Source organism: Drosophila elegans, unplaced genomic scaffold (assembly GCF_018152505.1).
Source record: "Drosophila elegans isolate 14027-0461.03 unplaced genomic scaffold, ASM1815250v1 contig_814, whole genome shotgun sequence".
NCBI lineage: Eukaryota > Metazoa > Arthropoda > Insecta > Diptera > Drosophilidae > Drosophila > Drosophila elegans.
This window is the reverse complement of record NW_024546167.1, coordinates 17086188-17105044: the sequence shown is the minus strand read 5'-3', so window position 1 is coordinate 17105044 and position 18857 is coordinate 17086188. Positions and strand designations below refer to the sequence as shown.

General features: G+C 40.2%; 1 protein-coding gene across 8 annotated transcripts; it reads right to left on the bottom strand.

The window, feature by feature from the left end:
• Positions 1-576: 576 nt before the first annotated feature.
• On the bottom strand, positions 577-18593 carry LOC108147783 (reticulon-1-A). 8 transcript variants are annotated; one of them, XM_017274516.2, is made up of 6 exons: positions 17057-18593; positions 12489-12524; positions 1278-1485; positions 1003-1211; positions 833-938; positions 577-771 (listed from the first exon to the last, which is right to left on the bottom strand). In XM_017274516.2, the coding sequence occupies exons 1-6, from the start codon at positions 18246-18248 to the stop codon at positions 699-701; spliced, it is 1824 nt and encodes a 607-aa protein (XP_017130005.1). In that variant the 5' UTR covers positions 18249-18593; the 3' UTR covers positions 577-698. The 8 variants fall into 8 exon arrangements, with proteins under 8 accessions (XP_017130005.1, XP_017130007.1, XP_017130009.1 ...); XM_017274518.2 differs by lacking the exon at positions 17057-18593 and adding an exon at positions 12930-13066; XM_017274520.2 differs by lacking the exons at positions 12489-12524; positions 17057-18593 and adding exons at positions 6122-6285; positions 7399-7513.
• Positions 18594-18857: the final 264 nt, after the last annotated feature.

Here is an 18857-nt window from a genome sequence, read left to right as displayed (position 1 = left end):
AGTAACAGGCGCGTGTTTAATGACTTACGGATCAGCTTACTTATATTAGTATATATATATTTTTTGTTCTTTATTAAAAATGCTAGAAAACACAAAAATCGTTAGTTGTGGATTTTTTTTACTTCATTTTTTATTTGATTTTTTCTTGTTTGTTTGTTTTAAGAGTAATCTTAGTTCTTCTTGTTGTTTTATACAAAAAAATCAACAAAATATTAAAACTAAAACTAAAGCAAAGAATTATTTAAAAAGGTTCACAATGGAAACTAAGAAAGTTGAATAAATCGAAATAATGACATTTGAATAGAATTAAAAATTGCTGGAACTCATAGAAACTTTTAATTGCATTGCTGCGTCTATATAATCGTTTACTTCTTAATTTCCCTCACTTTTAATGTTTTGTTTTTTTTTTTGTTGTTTCGTTCGTTAAAAACTTAAAGACACTTGGACAATGTTTGAAACTGCTACGTGTTGTTGGTTGATAAGTTGTTGTTTGTTTGTTTGTTTTTGGGACTCTATAAATTTGATTTACAATTATCGATTGATGTAGATTGCAATTATACAATTAATATGTAAACATTGCTGCTAGATTTGTTATTTATTTAATGCCTGGATGAATATTAAAACCATTCAAATAATGCTTAATAAATAAATAAACATGTTTTTATTGTGGTTGTTTCTGTAGCTAGTGCGTGTTGTTTTTACTTGTCCTTGTCAGACTCAGTGGCAGCAGCCACGGGCTTCTTGTTGCCAATGGGAATGGCCACCCGGATCCTAAAAAACGAAATGGACAGTTAATAACGCATCTACTAAGATTTAAGAGGGCCAAACTCACTTGTCGGTGATTTCTGTCAATTTGCTGCGCACCAGATCCAAGTAGGTGTCGATCGATTGCTTGTTGTTCTCGTAAACCTTGGGCAAGGTAAACAGCGAGACAAAGGCTAGGATAGGATAGGATTGTCAGTTGTTAATAGCATCTTGATTGGATTACTCTTGACTGCTTACCCAAGATGACCAGAGTCATGCCGTTGAACCAGGCACCCACGTAGGTGAAGACCCACAGAATGACGCCGAACTTGATCGAATCAATGATGTCCTCAACCAGAAACAGACGCCTCAGCTCGGAGGTGAAGCCATTGATATGTGCCACAGCCACGCCGGCAATGTTCTGCACTTTGTCCTGCGACAGCGCCAGATCCAGCTCCAGGTATTCCCTAATTTGTATAAATTACATTATATTAGTCAACTATTTAGGGAGTACAACAGTCGGCTAAACTCACTTGAAGGGATGTCCCTCGTTTGTCTTTTGCACAGCCTGTGTCACCGATTTGTAGATTCTGAAGGCAACGGTGCCGAAAAGAGCCAAAAGCGACAAGTAGGCAAACACGCTGATCACCGAGAAGCTGGAGATGGCCACCAATGTGATCAGGCCGGCGCCGAAAACAATGCCGGATTTCTTCACATCACGCCAGTAGATCAGGGATTCCACTGGAGGAGAAAGAAAATGTTTCAATTAGTAACGCGACTTGCAATACTTTTACTGTCATTAATGAGGTTTTCTTTGTATCATAGACAATTCATTTTTCATTTTTCATTTCCCAATTTATACCCCTCATAAACTGTGAAAAGAGACGAAATAAAGTGGACGGCGTGAACTGAAAATACCAAAATATACAGCCTCTCGGCACGCATTTACATATATCTTTTCAGCTGGCGGCAATTATGCAATCTATGAGATAAATATTTGAATCGGATTCGAGCAGCTCGAGCATCCATCTGCTGAGATGGTAATTATCGTTAGCATTTGTTCAGCCAGCATGCAGCAACCGAGCTTTGCACTATTTTCTAACCCTATTCACACTCACACAATTCGCTCGACATTTCGGGATTTTTTTTTCGGGTTTTTCCTATACGGATCGTTCGCGGTGCTACGTTTGACGTCCGTTGCCAAGTTCTTCACACTAGAGAGATATTATTTAGCGTCTGCTGGCCGGGGGCAGAACATTTAAGAATGGCTGGCTAGAAGCAGAATTCAGATTTTCCGGACCCAGCCGGAAAACAAAAGAGAGCCGAAAAGAGTGTTTGCTGTATGCAAATGGGAAGAGCGCTGGCCAAAAAGAGTGTTTGAGTGGCGAACGGAAATCGCTTAAGAATCGATTGTCCAGCTCGTGCCGGAATGTATCTCTTGGATTCAATCGCTGACGTAAACATCCCAATTTGCCATATATCTTTGCCATCGCCATCGGCTTTTGGGCTTCATTCGCTTTCATTGGATTTACCGATAAGAAGTCAGTGCCCCACGTCGTCTGGTTTAACCCAATTAAGATACTAAAACAAACAATAGTTTTATAACCCAATTAAGATACTAAAGCAAACAATAGTTCTATAAATACATCTCAAGTGTTGGAACTATAAGATTTGCTGGCTCATTGAGGGGTCATTAATTCGAACTGATTTATAAGGGTTCTCAGGTAGAAAGCAATTAAGGGAAATCCAGTAAGGTGCTGTCATCTATGAACAAAACAGTTTCATTTATGATGGGCAATATTCATGGAACTTTGGGGTAATTGGCAATATAATCAATCTTTTTTACACTAAGTTTACAGTCAGAAAACAAAGTTCCTTAATTGTAAAAATAATTGTAGTACCTTATAGTTACCATAAACCTGGTCATTTATATTTTTTTAAATATATGGATAAAATTGGTTCTTGAATAAGTATATGGATATAGACTACACCTAAACAAATACTAGATTAACTAAAACACAAGCCAGCAAGAGGAGGCAAACTGCAAAGCTGGGTAAACTTGTTTTCGACTGGGATTGGGATTCGAATTTGTCTAAAGTTGCCAGGCCAGACACGATCTAAAGGGGGTATTATGTAAATGTGGGGGAAATAAATTAGAAAGGAGACAATAGTGATGAGATGGCAGCGTCTGAGGCCCTAAACTGGGTTGAAAACTATGAGAAAGCTCTCTTGTGGGAGAAAGTTTCCAAGGTATCAATTGAATCGGAGAGTTCGTTACAATTGCAACTTGAATCCCGCTGAAGAGCGATGATAGAGATGATGGAACTGGTTTGCTTTCGATTGCCTTGAAACCCGTTTTGGTCGAAAGTGAAGTGCAGCCTCTTCGGGACAAGAGGAGAACACACAAATGTAGTAGTAGTAAATTATTACAAAAAAAAAAAAGAAAAAAGCAGATAAGACTGAGACAGGGGCTGATAACATAGTACCTGCGATGTCTACACTTGTTTAATAATTAAATTTAAAATTGCCAATGCAAGCGGGAATTATGATGATGGGCAAAACTTAATTTTGCTTGGTTGCCAAGCGCAGTTCGAAACGTGGCAAATTAAATATATATGTATATAAAATTAGCACTGTCTTTGGAATGAAATTATGCCAAGCAAATACAAATCGTATAGAGAGAATTAGATTTCATAGGGTTTATTGGTTATTATTTTTGGTTTCCAATATTTCGGCCACGTTGGCGACGGTGATACTCTGCTGCTGACGTTGGCAGCAATCACTGCGCCGAATAGCCCATAAATGATTTTTTATTCCACGACCCAAAGAAGATAAGACCAACGTTGCGTTGCTTTTGTGGGTCTTAAGGCAAAGTGGACAACGTGGACCAAGAAGCCAGGTGATAACGCCGGCAGAGATACATAGCTCCCTGGCATTAAGTATTACCTGGTCCCCGCTCTGGAAGTGGCTGGAAGTTGCCGTTGGAATTGTTGCGTGAGTAGCGCTTGCTGCCGCCTGCCATTTTTCAAAAAAAACCGTTACTAGCTTGGCGCCAAAATGTACGCAAAGCGGGTGGGGACTTTCGCGTGTCTGGGCTTAATTATAGCGCAAAAGTTAGTTAGTTGGCTAGTCAGTCGCTACACGGACACGCACGCACACACACACTCTGGGACTCGGGGACGATTCGGCCGACCGTCTGAATCGAGCGCAGCAAAAGAACTGGAAGAAGTTTGAGCACAAATTAAACCAACAAGCCTCCAATTTGCCATCGCATATGGGGAGCTGGAACTGCTTGGGCCGCGAGCGAGCGGGATAGCCAATGAAGCGGGCGGGTGGGCGAGTTAGAGTAAAGGAGACGGGGCAAGAGAGAGAGAGTGGCGGCAAACAAGTTTTCTGGATTGAAAAAAGCTGTGGGAGCCACGCCAAGCAGTGCACAGTGGGTTTGCCATAAAACTAATCGATTAATAGGTTTATTAACGAAATCAGTTGGAGCCGGTGGCGTATGAGTAATTTTAATTTGATCTTATATAGACTGCCTCTTCACACATGCAAAATTTTTTCTTATAATAAGATTAATTTTAAATTATTGAATTATTTTGAATTTATGAAAATAATTTTGTAAGCGAACATGCAACCTCAATAATTCAGTTCTGATTTGAGCAACTCCACTCCACTGTGCTTTGGGAGAGCGGGAAAAAAAATGGGAGAGAGCAATGTGCGATCCGCATTCGTATTGAAAGTAAAAGATAACGCGCAATAACAACAACAATTACGATGCGGGGAAGGGGGGTGGAGAGAGTACGTACATATGTCAGCAAACGTGTCAACCTCAACCACGAACTTGGGGATTTGCGACTCGGCTCCACAGCCGAAGATTGGAGATTGTGAATTGGACTTACGTAGCCTTACGTAGAGTCGAGTAGAGTGACGTAGTGGGTGGGGTTTTGCGGTTGAATCATGGATCCGGAGCGTGACCAACAATGGCGAAATGCGGAAAATGCTAACACACACACAGTGGCTTTAAATCAATAAATTAAATCTGCACTTAAATCGGTCGGGATTTGCACTGCTTATCTCTATGGGGGGTTCAACGGACTGCTTGAGGTAGTTTGACAGTCACTGTGGATCGGGGGTGTGTGTGTGGATTGCAATTCCGATGACCGGCTCAAAACGCAATTGGCTGGAGAACTGCGTTTTGGCCAAATGCGAAAGTGAGCGCTTCCAGTGACATCATCATCATACGCAAACACTTAAATCCAATAACCCCAATCACCTCTAACGCTTTTGTGTTGCTTTTCCTTTTTGGCGCGTTTGAATGAGTAAGCTCTGCTTCAAGTGATATCATAGCGATGTTCGCGCGCCTCTGACATAATTCCCAAATGTTCGCCAGCAAGCGTTTATAAATGCAATAATTGTGTGCACCTGACATTGTCAGAAAGCCCACAGAATTGCATAAGGCCATGTTAATAAACAATTAAAAGAAATGCAGCAAACAAGAAAGAGAATCAAAAACATCAAATTCACAAGCAATTAGAGAATCAGATAAAATATACTCAACACTTGGGGCACTTTAGCTAGAAAATATTTATTGCATATTGATTTTTAATTTTAAAACAATTAGAAAAATATTATTAAAGCATATTAGCTTTAAAAATAATAGCTTTACAATCCGCTCACGCACCCACCTCCAATTGAAACCTTAAGAAAGTGCCACGAATGACAAATCACTTGAGACTTTGTGGGCTTATCAGCAAAAGTTTTTAATGGGGGAAGTGCTGATAAGAGGAAATACTCTTTTCCAAGTACTCCTTTGGGATTTAAATAGTTTTAGGGCAATAAAACTAATCACATTTTGCACTTTAATCAGAAATGAAATAGAGACTAGCCATTGATAGTCGGTGACAAAGCCATTTATTAACAATATAAGAAATGAGAAGGCAAGTATGAGATACCATAAATTCACCAATTCCCTATCTAATCAAATAGTCAAAAAAGGAGACATTATGTGCTGCTCAAGCCGAAACACTTTTTCTTACGATGGTTCTCAACATTTTCCCTTAGACACTAAAAAGAATATTTATAAATAAATTATAGCTGCAATTAGAAACAACGCACAGCCAGAGAGTGTGATGAATAAAGAGAGAGAGAGAGAAGGAAAGGAATCAAAGAAAAAGAGAGTAAAGAAAAATAGAAGAAATTTCCCCAAGGGAAATTCTCGTTTCATTCGATTTTCAACTGGCCATGTGGTTTGGCCCTCATATTTACCCCCAAACCCTATCTATACACACTTTAAAGGCCAATGGAATTCTCTTTTCGTTTTGATTTGATTTGATTTGATCTGATTGCATTCAATTCAATTTAGTTCAGTTTTACTTACACGACTCGCGATTCAGGGGCAAGTCTTTGAGTTCGCCCAGCGATTGTAGCAGACCCTGCAACGTTTCCAGACCAGCAGCCATCGTGTATTGTGTTTGGATTTTGGATTAACTGAGTATCAATATCAATGAGGTTTAAATTCTATCACTAGAGCTTTTCGCCCGACTGCAAGAGCAAAAAGACGGAAGAATCAATTGTAGCGAAAGTCTATATCTACGTTTACGTCTACGTTCACGGATTCACGGATTCACGGATCGAGGAAATGCAACGGCGGGCATTAACATTAACCGTTTGCGTTCAACTGAACGATCGCGAGCCAAGACCGATCGATCGGATCCGACCTAGACGAAAGATATTGATATAGAACACGGCCGAAAGTTCCTCGCACTCGCACTCGCATTCGCACTAACAGTGTGAATCGTAATCGGAATGGCAGGGCGGAACTGATATGGAAAGTGCCACATCAACGGGGCAAGATAGTAGGATAGGATCATAAAATTATTATTATTATATTATTTCATTCACTTTTGATTTTGTTACGTTATGACGACGATAACCGCAGTGGCTGGGTGCACTGGTTGATATTGAATATGATACAGTGGTCGCTGGCTAAAACGTTTAGTTGACTTTTATTATGAATAAACGGGTTAGCAAATAGGTTACTTCTAGAGATGGAAAATATCTTAAATGTATCTTTCTAGATACCTCAAATTGATGAAGACTTCTAAGGCTCAGATTGTAAATTTATTTCATGGCAATATATTACATCTTTTGTGTTTTTACAATTTATGAAAATGTGAATTCGCTTTGAATAACATTTAACATTTTGATAGACTTCATTAGTTGAAAAACATAACTTTTGAATAAAGAGTAAGTAAATCAAAATTAGCCCTAGGAAACATGAAAAATTGTATTATCTGTCTGGAATTTCACACTTTCGAGCCACCACTGTATACTCTAAATTCGCATATATCGCCAGCGTTAGGGCACCTATCCAAGTTATATAATTAGAAAAGTATCCGCACAAAAAAACACGAGAAATTCCGCGATAAATGGGGCGGGGGGTAAACTGGGCGAAATGCTGCAGTGACAATGATAAAGTCGCGGATCGAATCGGATCCGTGTTTTCTGTCAGCTGCAAGTGCAGGTCATCCGAGGAGTTCAAACAGCTGACACAATCGGTGGCATGTGAATAGGAAGAGGAGATGGAGCCAACAGCACAGACACTAGCACTCGGATTCGGATTTTGGCACTCGAAGTGCGGAAAGAACCATTTACCGATCTTGTTTTCGTTTTCCCGAAGTCGAATTCAAATTCGATCCCGATCCCGATCTCGATCTCGATATCTCGATCCCGTCTCTGGGGCAATGTGACGTTGTCAAAGTCCGTACATCAACTAAACTACAATTAATTTCAGATGCGCTCAGCTCGGCGCAGGGCGAAGCGACGACACTGAACACTCAATGCCCGCACACCACACACACTCACACACTCGTGCTGAAATACACACGCAGGTACCCAGCTCGCTGTACACCGGCGGTCAATAAAATAGGCTTGCGTTTAGCACCCACAATCTGATTTAATGTAATCATGGAAAATTCTTAGTTTTTGGGGTTAGCATAGGAAAACCTTAGATTACCGAGAACTCAGAGAACAATTGACTTAAAAACCCTTTTTTAAACGAAGTTGAATTATTTTAAGGAAAAAATTATATATTCCCAATTGTGTTTTCAGAAACTCTTAAACTTAAAGTAACAATACCAATGCAATATTGTAAATTTTAATTAAAGGTGTTTCTGAAATATGTGTAAAAAAAAAACCTTACAAGTGATAAAAAAGTAAATACTATAAAAGTATGCTACAACAATTTTCTTTTTCTGGATCAGCTACAGATTACTGATCCTGATTATAGAAAAAAGATTTTCGGGATATGGCTATTATATTATTATATATTATACAATCTAAGGATCTACAATGTGGGAGACTTTAACTTTATATCCGAAATGTACTATTTTAATTGAAAAACTACGATCCTGCCCACCGCTGTTGGCAAAAAAAAAGGGAAAAGGAAAGGGCCCTCTGCTTATAGCGAATTTAAGATAGAATGGCTCTGAGAGAAACGCAGAGAGTGAGAGAGAAAGAGGGATGCCTGAGCGACTGAGAGTGAGGGTGTTTTTATAGTCGAGAAATACGCATTTGTAGCCGTTAATGTAGTTGTCGCCTGCTAACAAAGACACATTGGGAAAATTCAATTTAGGTAGATGACTGCTTTTCACGTGAACATGTCTTTGCAAGCAGCATGAACAGGTAAAAGGAATCGTAAAGCGAGAGAGCGAGTATCCAGGTGTAAGTAAATGAGAGGATCAAGGAGCCGAGCAGAGCCGAATCGGTAATACCGCTCAGGTACTCGTGATTGGTCCTTGCCAGGGCTACATAAATTCCCCGAACTGGTTATAGTTTACGGCTTCAATAAAAGGTACAAAATGACCATTGGGGTTTTGACCTTTCCTTCAATACTGAATAATAAAATAATAATAATAAGATATTAAAATTTTCTCCAACAAACTGAATGAATTTTAAGAAGGTGTTTTAGAACGATGTGCGGAGCAGACTTTCTATTTAAACATTATCTCTTTATTGTTATTGATATTGAAATTAAGTTCGCCAATCGGAATCCGCACCGTAGATCCATAGTTCAACTGCTTGACCGGCCAGTGCAGCCTACGTCGCAATCTTTAAATGTTAAACCGCACGGCAGCAACAACAATGACAGCGAATGGCTGAAATACTTAGCTAAAAGGCTAAAATTAGCAGGCAACTGTGAGTTTTGAACGTTGACGCCGGCCGGGCAGACAGCATCCAAGGGAGCGGGGAAGGGGGAAGAGTGGGACAGAACGCTGAGATGAGAGCAGTAATGAATGAGCGGCGAGATGGAAAAAAGACGGCCTTTCGTTTTGGAGAGCTTCATAAACAATGACAATTGTGTGGCTCTTTCTCTCAAGTTCTCAAGTTCTCAAGTTCGCTCTTACACGGCACAGATTCAAGGTTAACGGTTTCTTGCCTTGGGGCTAGGGGCTATTTCACTGCTTCGCAACTGCTTAAAGCAAGCAGTATGAACTGCTTAGTCAAAAGCGGTCGAAATTTAAAAACTTAATTTCTAGACGTGTGATATTTTGCATTCCAGGCAATCTTACGTCAGGCCCGGATAAAAGCAAAAGCTCTGGGTGCTTATGTCTTGCCAACACTTATCATCAATTTCTAATTGCAGACCAGTTATCGCCAGCCACGGCATTAAGTCATTTCTACTGGCTTATCATTGTTATTCCTGCGTTCTTGCTATTTTCGCTTTTTTGCACTTTAATGCAAATTTTTCGCATATATGAATAAACTTTTTTTTGGCGCAGAATTAGCACAGGCCAGAAAAATGCCGTCGATGATCTAATCGATTTCGGCTGGAAGAATAACTACATATATATAAATATATAGACAACATGAAAACTTGTCGACCAACGCACGTAGCATTTCTCTTTTGGCCGTTACTCATTCCAGTTCTTATAGAAGTCTAAAGCTTAAGTGAAAGAAAGACCTAAAGACCGTTGGTTTAGATAGATATATCTTAATCTTTTACTTTCATAACAATGGTGTCATGTCTAAAAACTGAAATAATTTCAGTTTCATGGCGATAGAAACATGTGAAAATAAGAAAAGTTAGAAAGGACTTTAAGAAACAAGGAATTAACTAAAGATGAATATTTAAACCCTGTTTGAAAATAGCAATTTTATGAGTTTGAATAGAAATCACAGACTGGCACAATGGGTGATTAATCATCAATCTTAACGCTAGACTTGCTACGAACACATAAATCTGTAATTAACAGTTTTACATTCACCAGACAAACGCCGCATGGTCGGCTTTTTCTTTATGGCCAAGTGGCCAAGTCCGGCAGTTGGAGAATGCTAATGTGGGCCGACTTCCCGACTGACTGACTCGATTATTCAAGTATCCGAGTGCCCACAGTGGGCAGTCCACAGCGAACAGCACTTAGGCTCAAATTGGGCATCGCACTTGGGCGAAAACCTAGAGAAAACCATTGGAGAAAACCAGAGGTTCATGTCTAGCCACTCGTGCAAATTATATTTTGGCCAATAGAGGAGAAAAAAAGTAACGTCGAAAAGGGGAGGAAACATTTTTCGCAATTTTGGGAGTGGTAGGGTTATGAAAAATTGATTTCTAAGAGCACGCACATTCGGCATAATAATGCAAATTATATTTCTCATACAGTTTAGTTAAATATTGGGTTTCAAAATTATTTTCTTAAAATTGAAAATTGTTACGAGTCAAAAACTTTAAACATATTGATAGATTCTAACATTGTTAAGTAAACAAAATAATCTTTTACTGCATCAGCAATAAATATTTATGACATTTAGCTGTAATTATCACCCTGTGATTATTGTGATGATATACGTATAAATGGCTAATAATGTAGTTTCAGAATAATAAATGTACGATTTTCTTATTTTAAGTGCAATTTTGAGCGATTTTGTAGATTGTGATCAGGTATTCTGAACTTCACAAAGCTAATAAAAGGGCGATTAAATAAAGAGTTAAAGTCCAACAACAAGTATGACTAAAGCAAGCTCAAATAAGTGCATGATTAGTGAGTGATATTTAATAATAGCTGCAAGACTCACACAGAGGCAACCTTAAGTGCGAATTAGTCATAGCAAAAGCGAATGATTTTTACAGTCAAAAGCTGATTAAAAATGGTATACTAAATGAAAAGGCATATGTACAGATGTATAAATACCCATAGAAAGTGCATGGAGCGTCGCTTAGACTAAGCTCAGATTGCATGCGAGGCCTTTGCCCCCTTTTCCTGCCCCTCCTCTCTGGCGGAAAGTGGTAGACGCTCCATATCAGTTTGCAATTTGCAGTTGTAAAATGCATTTTGTGAATATAAATATACAGTCAAGTTTCTCTAACTTGAAATTGTTTAACAACACTTTTTTTCAAACAGAATATGTTACTTAGAAAATTTGTCAACTAGTAAATCAGTTACAAAATTAACATGATTTGTACTTAAGTATCCATTCAAAATACATTTAAATTTTGTTACATATAACAAATTCCAGAGAAATAAAAAAAACACTTGTTTAAGTTTTTAAATAAAATATTCTGTAAAATGTTAAACTATAAAAAAAATAGAACATCTAAGTAATTTCAAAGATTTATGATTGTTTTAAGGGTTTATGTATTCTAATTTGAAACAATAAAAAACTCTTGTTTACAATTAACTTTTAAAGTCATTTTAAATATTTGTAATCTATAAAGCTTATGAATTATAATTTAACATTTTTTTAACATTTTTATTTGCAATACTACAAATTTGTAATTTTTAGTTTTATAAGTTCGCGTTGCATATGTTTGACTGTAGTGGCGGGAAAAGTTGGGTTGGCTTAGCATGCGATCCGATTACGGTTACCGCTCTCAACGCTCACCGCTTCAGTGAAAATGGTTTGGCTGGCGGGTAACTGAACTATATAAAAACGACGGCTAATTGCAATGCGACTGGACTGGCAACTAGCTCTAAAAGTGGGGAGGGCAAGTAGGAGTTGAGTGAGGGGGCGTGGCAGCTACCCTCATGAGCATTAAAAAAATGCAAATTATTTTTAGACACCCCTTCAGGTATAAGCTGCATAAAACTGGAAATAAAGCAGTGCAAAAACAATAAACCTAAATTACACCTATCCACTGTATATTAAAGTCATTGAAAATAAATAAATACATATTTCAAGGGAAATAGAGACAAAAAAAATAAAAGAAGTAGGTTTAAGATTCCTCCGTAAAACAACTTTAAAATTTAATGACAAATAAAAACTAAATAGTAAACAATCGTTTAATAATTTGTTCGCCTTTTATATAGCTTTCTCCCCAACATATATCTTATTGCCCTAGAAACAGTACTGATTGTGACAGAATATAAAAAAAAATCATAGATAGGTCGCACACATACAGAGACAATGCAGAGCACTTGAAAGGATATGCGGAATAATGTGGCATACTTTCTGGGGTACTGCTTGCAAAAAAAAAAACCAAAAACGACAACACAAAGCCTGTCATTTGTACTTGTGTTCGTGGGCTTAACCAACAAAATGGGGAGCAAAACAATGCAGCAACAACAACAAAGGCAATAACAACACCAAAAAGGACAACGGGGGTGACTCGATGACATCATCATAACGCATATTGACAGTCGGCATGTACGATTTGTACAGTTACAGTTTAAAGGCTTAACGGACCGCGCTGTGGTGCGGTCAAGCAGCACACTGGTGGGGGCACAGTTTTAGCGGCACTGGACACTTACCTTGCGGGTGCAAACGTTCGGGCTTGAACCAGGCATCTGCAAATAGGCGATTGATATATTGATTTTCGTTAGTTAGCGGTTAGTCGTGGTGCGAAGATATAATGGAAAGAGAAAAGGATAAAGATGGCGTGCAAAGGCGGTAAACTAAAAACAATAGAGCAATGCAAAAGCGGTTGAAGGAAAGTTAAGGAAAAAGCAGTACATTCCACTTTTATGATGTAGAAATTAAGCAGTTTTAAAGGAAAGTATTTGACAGCCAATTTACACTGTACAACACACTATTTACTATATAGACCAATTATACAATCCTTAATCATAAAACTACCACCCATGCCACCGTTGTCAGAGGTTAGTTTTGTTGTTTTTCATCTTATTTCTCAACTTCGGGGTGAGTTTCGTTTTTGGGGTAATTTTTTTCTTATTAATGCGAGTGCCACTTACTGGGATCGAGTATGGAGCAAATCAATGGGCGATGCTTGACCACACCATTCTGACCGGTTTCGCCAAATGCAGACATTGTTCCGATTTCGGTTTTGGGCTTTATCAGTTCACTATTTTGTGTGCACTACGCGTTATCCTTTTTGCTGGATAGTAACTTTTCCGTTTTTTTCCCGTTTTATTCGAATGTTTTTGTACGACAAAAGCACGGCGCAGAATGTGAGAGAGAACGGAGAGAACGGTATTACGACGTTAAGGTATTACGCTATAAGAATTTTTCACTTCCGTGTGGCGGCCTCACGACGCGTATAGAGACTGAAACGTATCGGGAAAAGCTTAGCCGAGAAAAGCAGGCCGAGGAGTCTAGTCTCGCCTCCAAAAAAAGGACAACCCTAAGCTCAGAGCGTCGGCGCCGAGAGAGAGAGAGAGAGAGAAAGGAGGGATGTGGAAACTGCAGTGAGACAGATTCGAAAAGCCTCCTACTGTGCCCACTTACGTTACAGTGGAACCCAAATTATCGTGTACTTAAGAGTACACCATTTAGTGTAAAATATAAAAACCTTTAAGCAACGAATTACTAATTTGATATTATGCTAAATATTTAATGCATGAACCAAATGTAAAAATCTTTAAAGAGAACAATTTTAAATCAGGCATTTATTATTTATGCCAAATATTTAATGTAACAACATTATAAAAAAATATTATAATTCATCAATTGGTTAAGATGTTTTTGCAAATCATATAATAATTTAGTGGTTTGAAAACCTGCTTCAAATTGGCATTTTTTCAATAATCTAGTTAGCGAGGTTCAACTGTAGTCCCACCGAGGCTCTACCGTATAATGAGAGGGCAACCGCAAGACGAGCAAAGTTGAGCAACCGCGCTTAGCCCTGAACTCGGTGTCTTGAAGCGACTGCCTTCAAGTTGGGGAAAAGCTCGAGAGCTCGGGGCCAAAATAGCCAGTTTAGCCAGCATAGCGCCCATCGATTTCACCTATTGCAGCTGACCTGCCTGGAGAGTGGAGACTTTTTCCGCGGGGAGACTTTTTCCATAACTTTATATCCCGGCGCATGCGTTGCCCCAGCAGGAGTCTTGTTTTCACTTGTGCCAGCCAGTCAGCCAGCCATCCAGCCATCTAGCCACCCACTAAGTGGGCCGGAAATTACCAGACGCTGGCAACTTTTGGGTGCGGCGGGTGCAATCGAGCTGCAGATGCTGTTGCTGTCGTTGTGGCTCCATCCCCCGACCTCTGACCCCGCCCTACAGTTGCGTGCGGCGTGAAAATTAGATGGGAAATCAATCACCCAGACACTCGGAACGCATTTCGCATTGTTTTCGCCTTTAAAATCATTGATCCACTTGGCCAAATATACGCTTTTGGCCAACGACCAAGTTATGACATAAAAATGCTTGACGCATTTCATATGTGCTGCCAAATCGGCAAACTTCTTTGACGGGTTAGCACAGTCCACAGACCACAGATGAAATCGATATTTCGCAGTGCGATTACGGAAGCATGTTTTCCGGAACCGATTTCAAAGGGAAAACCCTACCAAAGCTTTTGAAATCATTCTCTTTGACCTATATTAGTGCCCCATTTAAGAATACGGAAACAAAATGTAAATAAAATAAGAGAATTTCTGGAAACGAATATTTAATTCCTTTAAAACGTTTAATAAACAAACGCAATAATAAAGTCTATATATAGCTTTTCATATGGGAAAAAAGTAAAAGATGTAAATATTTTGGACTTTGAGAATCTATTCCCTTAGCGCCCTATCGTATTAATTGAATGTTTTCTTGTTCAATTTAAGGATTGTGAATACACTCAATAATTATATTGATAAAAAGGGTAATATTTTTAAGCTTTCTGAAATGGAAAACAGGAATGTTTGTGTGCATTTACTTCCTTTGAAGTGCTGATCATATCATTCAACCGATTTAATTCACAACACAACCGACCACATTGTTTTAAGGTTAACTTTGTACCATGCGTAATAACCTTCTTAATATAGAACAACTCGTTTGGGCTTTCCACTTAATGCCATGTGTTCTTCACTGAGTGGCCCAAAAAAGCCAAACATTTACCCCACTCAATCGATCTCTGCTGCGTGGGAGATGCAATTAACCGAAAATAATTTTTAAAAACAATTCGACAGAAAGAAACGTTGTTTACTCAGTTCCAATTTCCTTCTTTCCGACTACACTTTCTCTATGCAGCAACACAGCACAGTAAAATAAGTAAAACGATTCTTGATTTCTTTGGTCAGCGGGAAATTATAATAGTTAATATACACAGAATTGTGTAAAGCTAAAGTGTGCCGATATCGGGAGCTGTCAGTGAACTACAGTTTAACCGAAGTCGCCAAAGGCGATAATGCGTGGGCGATAAGGTTAATGTGGATGTAAATGTGCATGTGGATGCTAAACCATTATATGAGATGGAATGGAAAAAATCCGAGTACCAATCCAAAACGAAATCAATGGCAATGCCAAATTGGAAGACAAAAGCGCACTGAAGACAAAAGAACAAGACAAATGCGAGCTGGTAATAAAAATAGCCGCATAATCGCACAAAAGGGATGCACACAGAATGGAAAATGCAGAATGCAGACCGAGGCGTCGATGAAAATCACTAATTGGAAAATGTTTTTCCGCAGCGGTCGTTGTCTGTGTTCATGGAAAATGGAGGGACAAGAATTGAATTATCCAATGGCTTAAATTAGCCCATTGGAGGGGCCGTTTAAAAGGTAGTGGAAACAAAACATAAGCTTGCCAAATAGTAGCAGAAATAACTACGCAACAATAAATTATTCTGCCGCAAATTGCTTTAATGGACACGAAACTAAAACAGAGGAAAAAGAATCGTGAATCGTGAAACGTAATGAAATGTAATGAAATATGAACGGGTCATGTGTACGTCAATGGACACAGTCACTCGGTTTGGGTATAAAACAGTGCCTATATAGTATATAGTATATATAGAGAGCTTTTTTGGAATGGTGGAGGGGGGGGTTACACAGAGAGCAGCTGATTCATGCCGCTAAAGTATCTCAGTCGGCAGTCGGTAATGGTGAAACTACATAGCTTCGAGAATGTTGGCCCCTTGTCTACTACACAAACGTGATGATGAGTTGCCCGTATTAGATTAGTTATGCAATTTACCCTCTTTTGTTGTTCTAAGGTTCACACTTATTGCCTTTTTTCTCTGTAACTCGTTGTGTAATTCTGTGTTGGATTTAGCTCCCTACCTGTTTAAAGTGTTTTCTATTTGCTTTGGTTGAAAACAGTAAATATAGCGGTCATTAAATACTTAAGAGGCTTACAGTTTGAGTCTCTTAAAATTTGTAATTATAGGTTATTTTTGTTTATACAATATTTTTATAGCTTTGGTTGTATTTCTCTAATCGGAATTGGTATGATATTTTCACAAGCTAACATTTTTTATTAACTAAGAGCTTATGGGATAATACAAATTCGAGCTGTTACCCAAAGTCATATAAAAATGAATCAGATCTTAAATGTTATCTTAAGTGAAGTTTCGAAAAACAGTCGATTGTGGCTTATAGCGAACGACCCCTGTATTAACCAGTCGCAATTTCTGTACGCGGCATTCAAATGAGCGTGAATCACGCGCGGTGACGATCGATTTGCGAAAAATCTATGAAAACTGTGAGAATGCCGGCAAAAAGCGGCTGCTGCTTCAGATGGCTGATGATTAATGTAAGGTTGGGAAAAGAGAAAAGTTAGATACCACTAAAGAGTACCTCTAAAAACACTAAACAATCACCTAAGCTATCAAATTTCTCCGCATTGCGATATAATAAAATACGTTAAATAAGAGAACCCGAAGCCGATGACATCATGGACAGAGTTCGTGGGCAAAAAAACCACAGAAAAAAAAGAGAGCGGCGAAATGACTAACGCACGAGAAATAAGGGGCAGAAGTGGAGGTCCAGGAAAAGGGCGTGGGATGCAAGGTGCGCCGCAAGGACACTAACAAACAAACATTAAAATAACACTCTAATGACGACAGTGCAAAATAATACTCAACTGGCAAACAAATTAATTAGAAACGCAATGATAAGGAGGGCTTAAAATGGGGGATCTCGGTTGGCAAAACTCACCCAATCCGTATTTGTAGAAGATCTCCTCGACGGACACAATCTTGGGCTGCGGCGGCGAAGATGACTTAGACGAAGATACAGCTGGCACGGGAACAGCCTTCGGCTTGGGCGGCTCCTCCTTGGGTTTGGGTGCCTCTGCTTTCGGTTCGGGTGCGGCTGGAGCTGGAGCTGGAGCTGGAGCTGGAGCTGGAGTTGGAGCTGGGGCTGGAGCTGGGGCTACCTTGGGCGCCTCTTGGACACTGGGCTTGAACACCACCTCCTCGTCATCCAAGTCGGTTACCAAAGCGGTTGTCACGGGAACAGCCACTGGAACCGATGGGGGTTTGGCCACTGGCGCCACCACAACTGGAGCAGTGGGAGCCGGAACGGGTGCGACTGTGACCGTTGTGCGGGGCTCCTCCTTGAAATCACTTAGCAGATCCTCCGACGAAATGAACTTCTCGTTGTCCTGCTCCTTCAAAGCATCCACAATGGGTTTTTTGGCCGGCGAGGGAGTGTACGAGACGGACGGCGATTCGGTGTCCGAATCCTGGTTGGCATTGCTCAGTGGAGCAGGCTGAGCAGCTGGCTTGCCCAGGAAATCATCGTCGTCGTCGTCGTCGTCATCATAGAAATTGGCCTTGGACGGTGCCGTGGGCTGGAAGGCCTGGAGCGGAGCCGATGATGGATGGTCACTGAAGCTGCCCAGAAGATCCTCCTCCACTGGGGCAGGAGGTGCTGGAGCTGGAGCTGGAGCCGGAACAGCAGGTGCTGGAGCCACTGGAGCTGGAGCCGGCACTGCCGGAGCAGGTGCCTCTGAGAAGGGCGCCAGGGGAGCGGCAAAGTTTCGCTCCGCATTCATAAAGTCAGTGGTCAGGCCAGAGATGCCCTGTTTCACCTCCTTTCCGGCATCACTGAGAAAGTCCTCGAAATCGTCGACTTTGTGGGCGAACTTGGCATCCAGCTGCTTCTCCGCCTCCTTGACGCCGGCGGACATGCGCTGCACAAAGGCCTGGGGATCACCAAAGTCCAGGTTCTTTTGCTCATTGGCGAAATAGTGCTCCGTATGGGCATTGTCGTCCTGGGCGCCACCACTCACGTTGCCAGCATCGCCGCCGATGCCTGAATCCTCGTAGGCCTTTTGTGCCCGCTGGAAAATGTCCTCGTTGACGGCCGCTGCCTCCTTCTTCAGTTCGCCAAAGTTCAGATCCATTTTGTCCACGTTGATTTCGATTTGATTTGAATAGGGACGATAAATTAACAATTTTCACAGATGTTGCTTGTATATCCTGGCTTTCTGATTGGAACCTCTCCCTCGCACACACACACACGTACGCAGTCGAGATGTCTCTCCCTCGCACACACCCACACGACGCGCACACCGCACACTACAGCTGATTTCGCCGGTTTCGAATTTTTTATGGCAATTTCACTGGTTTATTGCGAAGAAAGCCGCAAATCGTCGTGATTTATTCTGGGTGGCTGTGATGTTGTACGTTAGATTTGTTTTTGAACTACAGCGACCTCTTTGCAGGCGCCGTCGATTTTCGTTTGAAAATTTTCAATGGACCTGCGCTAGAGCTGGAACAAAACTCGATTTCTTTTCGATACTATCCGAGCTTATTCGATAAATCGCCAAATATTTGCGTTTCGAACCACATTCGTAGCCGTGACACGAACCTGGTTGGGAAAATTGCTAAAAATCATTCTTCAAGCTAGATTTTATTAATTTTAAATATTCAAAATGGTCATTTGGTTTGAAGTCGTCTTTTTTTGCAGGATTTATAGTTCCGTTTTGACCCATTCGATCTATCTTTGTTCC

Coding starts and splice junctions, on each gene's coding strand:
- LOC108147783 (XM_017274516.2), bottom strand. CDS start 18,248: ATGGATCTGAACTTTGGCGAACTGAAGAAGGAGGCAGCGGCCGTCAAC. Junction 1,212..1,277: donor AACGAGGGACATCCCTTCAA/GTGAGTTTAGCC, acceptor TATACAAATTAG/GGAATACCTGGAGCTGGATC. Junction 939..1,002: donor CATGACTCTGGTCATCTTGG/GTAAGCAGTCAA, acceptor ATCCTATCCTAG/CCTTTGTCTCGCTGTTTACC.